General features: G+C 35.3%; 1 protein-coding gene across 2 annotated transcripts in view; it reads left to right on the top strand.

Annotated features, from left to right (window-relative positions):
• The window catches only part of immp2l (inner mitochondrial membrane peptidase subunit 2), a 100,930-nt gene extending 94,342 nt beyond the window's left edge, over nt 1-6,588 (top strand). Inside the window, exons 4-6 of one of the 2 annotated variants that reach the window (XM_079603326.1) lie at nt 1,560-1,625; nt 2,398-2,500; nt 5,720-6,588. In XM_079603326.1, coding sequence (XP_079459452.1) covers nt 1,560-1,625; nt 2,398-2,500; nt 5,720-5,863 — 313 coding nt within the window. In that variant the 3' untranslated portion in view covers nt 5,864-6,588. The remainder of the gene's footprint in view (nt 1-1,559; nt 1,626-2,397; nt 2,501-5,719) is intronic. The other variant, XM_079603327.1, reaches the window with a different exon arrangement.
• Nucleotides 6,589-6,896: the final 308 nt, after the last annotated feature.

The following is a 6,896-nucleotide window of genomic DNA, read 5'->3' as shown; positions in this document are numbered from 1 at the left end:
GTTAATGATGTGAGGGATCAGGTCAAAATTGATGGGACAAATATTTCAAACAGATATAATACTTACAGAGCCGTGAACTCAACATAAGTGAAGCTGTGTGGGATTTAGAAGACCTGGAAGTTAGGGATATTGTCCTGTTGTCAATAATTGTATCCCTTAAAACTCATCACCAAAATTACATATTTAAAAGTTTTTTCCTTGAAACAGATTGAATGTAACTCTACACCATTGCCCCATTTAGTATACGTGGTTCTATGAACATTCAAATTAGCCCCGCCTCCACTCACTCACGTCGCGGCTCATAGATTCATTGATGTTGATGATGATCACACGTTGACGTGATTGGTTACAAGGGAATTTGTGACATCAGAAACACCAGCAATTTCAAACCGCGTTTTTGTCTTTTGTTCACTGCTGTTTTAAGGAGAAAATACTCAGCAATGGTGTTGACTTATGAATTTACACATGGTTTGTCTTATAGCATATTAAAAACACCACATAGACATAAAAAAACATTACTTGATTTTCACCACAGAGGGACTTTAAATAATTATAAAGATTTTTTAGAGAGTTAAAGAGTCATGAAAAATGAATTTTATTCGATTGTGCAATGTACTATGATTATCTATAATGTCTACAATATTATAGACCTACAGCTGAAACTCGAAAAATTAGAATATCATCAAAATTATAACAAATAAAGGCTTGAAATATCTCACTTTGCATGTAATAAGTCTATATCATATATTAGTTTCACCTTTTAAGTTGAATTACTGAAATTAATGAACTTTTACACAATATTCTCATTTTTCGAGTTTCAACTGTATGATATAATATGGTTTTGTAGTTTTATTTTAGTATTATTTATATACTACTATTGTAGTATTTATTCATATTTTTTAATTACTATTTTTTCAGTTTTCATTTAGTACATTTTTATAAACTTAAAAAATATTTTTCTTTATTTTCTTTTAAGTTTTTCATCAAAAAACGTATATTTTATTTCAGCTTTAGTCAAATTAACAAAAACTATGTTTAATAGTCGAGAAATCCTTATTGCACATAAATGGAAAGGTCATGGAACATTTATGGAAATTCACTATTGGAAATTATGGAAGTCTGTTTCAGCAAACATTAAGGATGAAAATAATAAATCTAGTCACATTGTGAGTTATAAATTCACACTATTTAAAACTGCAATTACGAAAGATACATTTGCTACATATAAAGTCACATTATGACATGTAAAGTCACAATTATGAGAAACAAAGTTGCTATTTTCAAATAAAAAATAGTAATTAAACAAAAAAATGTAATCTATTATGATCTAATAATATTGCGCCTCTGAAAAACCAAGAGTTTTGACATTTCATAGAGTCTTTTCTTGACTTACTCTCCAACAGATAAGACCCATCTGGTCTCCGAAAACTGTCCCTAATGCCCCATAATCCACTGAGCTGAGCAGCATCCTCAAATAAACCAAGAGCAGTTCTGTCATCATCAGTATGCAAATGCCGTAGCCAGCCGTACCATCTCATATCTGTTCCCTCCTTCTGTAGGAGCCCGAAGAACCCTCAGCAGAAGATCATCAAACGGGTCATTGGGATCGAGGGTGACTTCATCAAGTAAGTTTGTTCGAAAGTTGTTGGTGGAGTTAGAAATGAACCGCCAAGTTTGATGTGGCCTAGATGGCTTCATGATTGATTCTTCGGTTGAAATGGAAGAATATTGTTTTGTTGCCACTAAAATGTTGCCTGAAAAGTGTTTACACAGACTAACAGGCCTTTGGTAGCAGCAGACAAACCGCTAGCAGGATCTGTTTGAGCTTATTAAACACGCCAATTGAGCCTTGGTCCTCTTTAAATGCTTGTATCGCACAAAATGCGCCATTTAGCCGTAAGTATCATTAAACATTAATGTCTCATCAAAGCATTTATGGCCAACAACATTACATCTCAAGGTGATCTTGGGATTCGGTCGAGGAAATCCCAGGCTTGGTGACTTCGAGAGTTTGATTTCAAGATGATTCATATGAAGACAAAGTTAATTTAGTTTTATGATGGCTGAGGTTGAAAAACTACCATTTAAAAATCCTAAAATCTCCTCCACGCTCTCGCTCTAGAGCGCTCACAGCACTGCCTGCAATGGATATGAGCTATTGCTATGTCAGAAAGTCCTCTTAAATATAAAACAAAGACTGCAGCAGCTGTGCGAACATTAATTATTGATCTTAGATTTAGAGAGCGAGGCAAGAGGCAAACGTAGGATTGGTGGATACATGATGCTGGTCAACTGTAAAATAAACAACGACAACTGAAAAATAGCCTGGTTTTCCTGCATTAAGAGCAATCAGAATCCATTAGTGTGTTAACACATTATTTTTTTTTCTTTTAACAGAACGATGGGATATAAAAACCGTTTTGTAAGAGTTCCAGATGGACATCTGTGGATCGAGGGAGACCATCATGGCCACAGTTTCGACAGCAACACATTTGGACCGGTAATCAATGAATTGCTTGCTAAGAACAAAATCTCTAGTCAACATTGAAGGATGGAAACAAGTTATATCTAGTGGCCACAATTAGGAATAAACTCTTTTAACAGTATAATAAGCAACCAGCAAGTATAGCAATAGCATAGCAATGCCTTGGGAACCACCAACGGCATCTCAGCGAGTTTCGCATTACACGCATTCTCTTAAATCAACATTTTTAAACATATTCAAAAACATTTTTCAATGTTTTAAACACAATGGATGACTTGATTTAGAAACTAAAGTCACACATCATCATCTAACACTTAAGTATCATCCACGGCTAGTTGTTGGTGAATGATAGAAGTGCTAGATGATGATGTGTGATTTTAGTTACTAAGTATATTTAATATTTAGCATTAATTTAACCTGTTTAATCAGTTAAATTTAACTAATTGATTGTGATGACGTTAACAAATAATTAATTGTATAAAAAATGGGTGATATCAGATTACCTCACACACTGAAGAAGGTCTGAGAAACAAACTTTTGAACGCCAGTGTAGGCCTAAATAACGTACATTATTTAATTGTCTATAGCAGACAAAGATGCATTAATTTGAAACATGAAAACATGCAAAATAAATATTAAATAAATGCCACAGGTGGCCGATGAAAACTACACTTTCAAAGGATGTTTCCTGAAAGCCACCACCGTAGGCAGATTTAGCCACAAATAGATGTGGTTATAAAAAATTCAACAAAAAGACAAAGATTGCCACTTTCTGGGGACTTTGTTAACAGCCTTGATGTGCTGGAATACCCCAGTCTGTAATGTATAGAGATTGAGGTATTATTGGTTCTTTGAAGATGCTTTGCTGCACGGCTCCTCAGATACATTATTAAACAGAGAAGTGATTCCTTCTCCCATCTCAACCATGACTGTGACATCTCACTACAGTCACTCACAATACATCAAGATCTGATGCTCAGATTCGTCCTTGAAATGTTTAAATGTTGGGTTTTGCTTACTTGGACTGAGAAAGAAAAACAAATGGCCCTGTCTGTTAAGTGACTGACTCAGCATGGTTTTGTTGTGCACCTTCAGTGCTCGCTGAGGTTTGTCCTCAGGCAGATTTTTAATGATGCTTCTTGTCAGAAAGCAAATGAATACGTTTCTCACTGAACCACATACTTCCTAGGTCTCTTTTATTATTGTTTCACATCCATTACCCAAAACGCTTTCTGTTCTCTCCAAAGACCAGGCCAGAACATGCAAGGGAGGGATATATTTGGCGAAAAACCATCAAGTTATAAATTAATATGCAAATATTCCTGTTGGATGTTCCAGGCAATTGCTTTCACTTTTATCAGACTGCGCTTTTACCTTGACTTGATAATAATGGAGCAAGATGTGTGTGTTTACGTGTGTATTGAGGGAAAACCATATCTTTTTTTCCACTAAATGCCCTTTTCAAGACGACATTTAAATCTTTCTGAAAATTCAGATTGATCTTTAATTCTACGTATAGGCTTCAACGTTAGAAGAAGTTTGAAATATTTTTATTCTAAAAAATGACAAGACTCCAGCGTTTCCCAAAGCACTGATTGAAAGTCAGGTCACAAAATCCTGACTGTGTTTATTTTGCCCACAAAACGCTGCAAAATGTCAAAGGGATTCGACTCAGACATCCAATTTGTGGAATTAAAGCAATAGTTCAGCCAAAAATTACAATTCTGTTATCGTTTACTCACCCTCATAGGGATGTAGGACTTTCTCCTTTCTACAGTGGAACACAAAAGGAAGAAAGTAGAACGTTTTTGGTTGAAATATGCCTTTAAGACTTGACCGGGGTTATTATCGTTAACTAAAACTGGTGTTATAATCCTCTTTTGTTCACTTTCAACCACTCCTGTCCTGATTTTTCTTCGAGGGGAGGGTCTATGGGCGGGTTTTTCACATCTTTCTATGTGAAATATCGAAAGATAAGCACACACAATATATGAATGCGCACAGAGATGACGGAAAAACATAGAGAGCAGAGTCTTCAAACCAAACTTAGGTCTCCAGCCGACAAAGTTTAAATCCCAGCCATCTGTCTAGTGCACTTCCCATAATGTTTACAAGTTAGCTCAGTAGGTGTATTTTGCAGCGGTTTGAACACATTTGACCAAATGAGCCGTTACAGTACGAAATTAATTTGGTCGAATGTGTTTTTGGCTACCTCTGGAAGTGGACAAGCTCAAAACGTTTTAGACCCAGTTTACACCTGTATTTGGTGTCGTCAACTTGTGGTTCTATTGACTAAAACACATCTACCCAGGTGTAAACAGGGCTGTTTAAAACAGGGGTGACCGTTAACAGGTTAAACAAATCTATAGACAAGTGGAAAAGCTATGAAACATATCAATGTTATCTTTACCATGTAAGGACGCTTGTGTTCATTTTAATTTGAAAATTGCGAAGCAAATATCAATCAGTTTAGGCTACTTTACAAACCCTATATTGGATATCAAAATTGTACTGCTGCAAGCAACCAAGTCTAGCAATGAATCCATTAAATTCCTTTAACACGAACTCACAAAAACACTTTATTTATGATGAGCCCATTTCCGTGTTTAACCAGAAGCCCCGTCTGTTTGTAGTTTAAGAAAAGTAATTTATAGGCCTAATATTTATACTCTCATTGTACTTTACACTTTGCCCATCCTGTTTTATGAAGGCCCACCCACTAAAAAAATAAAAACCCACAACAAATGACTAAAACTTGAACTATTAACTGTTTCAATATTAACAAACACTACTAAAATAATTCTGGACTGATACGGTTCTTCTCAGAGCTTCTCTGTAGTATTTTAAACTTGTATTGCGGTCTCGTCGTGCTGTTACACTCCAGATTTGTGAGGTCTGTATCATCCCCTGCAGGTGAGTACATTATCACCCCTTCAAGTCCCTCCAAACCTCGCAGGTATTTACAATACCCTCCAAATCAACGTTTTTTGGGAGCTTGTTGGAATGTCTCCCATGTCCTTCTGGCTATAAAAAGCAATGAGGTCCTGTTCTCTTCTAGCTAGAGATATATCGCTTTGTATTCACTAGATGAGAAAAGCATCTAATTCTTGTTCCAGTTGGTCTTTGTTAAACGGCAGCGTATCAAAAGCTACTTTCTCCATTAGAAATCGACCGCTTGTTTGATTTTATAGAGCTTTTCGTGGTGGTTTAGCTTGATGATTGTGATCTCCGCAGGTTTCCCTGGGTCTTATCCACGGCCGGGCGTCTCACATCATCTGGCCGCCCAGTCGGTGGCAGCGGATCGAGCCGTCTGTCCCATCAGACCGAAGACCACTGTTAAACTGGAATGGAGCATCGGACGATAGTAATGATGACTAAAATGAAGGACATCCATGTCAACCCTCATGTACAGTAAATGTATAGTCATGTGCTGTGGACTATAGAAATGTTCTTGTTGAAACCATGTGGGTCAAATCAGATCCTAAGAAAGACTATGCCGTTTTTAGCCCCAGTTTAGGCAGATATTGTCAGTTGTACATATTCTTGACTGTTTTGACCGGTGCCAGGTTGATGATCAAATGACACAGATAAAGGCAAAATCTATTATACACTTAGTTTTTAGTAATAAAAACATTGTCATACAATAATTTGCATAATAATTTATTTCTAGAGGTCAACATTATACATATTGTTTGTAACATGGACAGGTTATCAGTATCACAGACAGAACACCAGTACTATCAGCAAGTTAAACTTATTTATTTTTGAAGAATTGTCAAATTAATTCTTCAAAAATAAAATGATCATTACTCCAGTCTTCAGTGTCACATGATCCTTCAGAAGTCACTCTGTTTATTTGGTGCTCAAGAAACATTTCTTATTATTATCAATGATGAAAACCGTTGTGCTTCTTGATATCTTGATCACTTTTGATCAGTTTAATGCATTCTTGCTGAATACAAGTATTAATTTCTTCCAAAACAAATCTGAATGACCTCAGACTTGTATGTGCACATATTCAGATTTACAAAACAGAAGTTTACTGATTAACCGAAAATTACTATTTAAAAAAAACAAATTCTTAGAGGAAAGTAGCATTTAGTAAAGAAAAAAAATATATATATACGTATACACACACATATATATTTATATATATACACACACATATATTTACATTTGTATATATGCATATACAGTGTATATATATAATATACATGCATATATTATACAGGTGAAACTCGAAAAATGAGAATATCGTGCAAAAGTTCATTTATTTCAGTAATTCAACTTAAAAGGTGAAACTAATATATTATATAGACTCATTACATGCAAAGTGAGATATTTCAAGCCTTTATTTGTTATAATTTTGATGATTAGGGTTTACAGCTATCAAAACCTTTTCACAATATTC

The sequence above is a fragment of the Phoxinus phoxinus genome (assembly GCF_949152265.1).
Source record: "Phoxinus phoxinus genome assembly, chromosome: 25".
Classification (NCBI taxonomy): Eukaryota; Metazoa; Chordata; class Actinopteri; order Cypriniformes; family Leuciscidae; genus Phoxinus; species Phoxinus phoxinus.
This window is presented reverse-complemented; position numbering and strand designations above follow the sequence as displayed.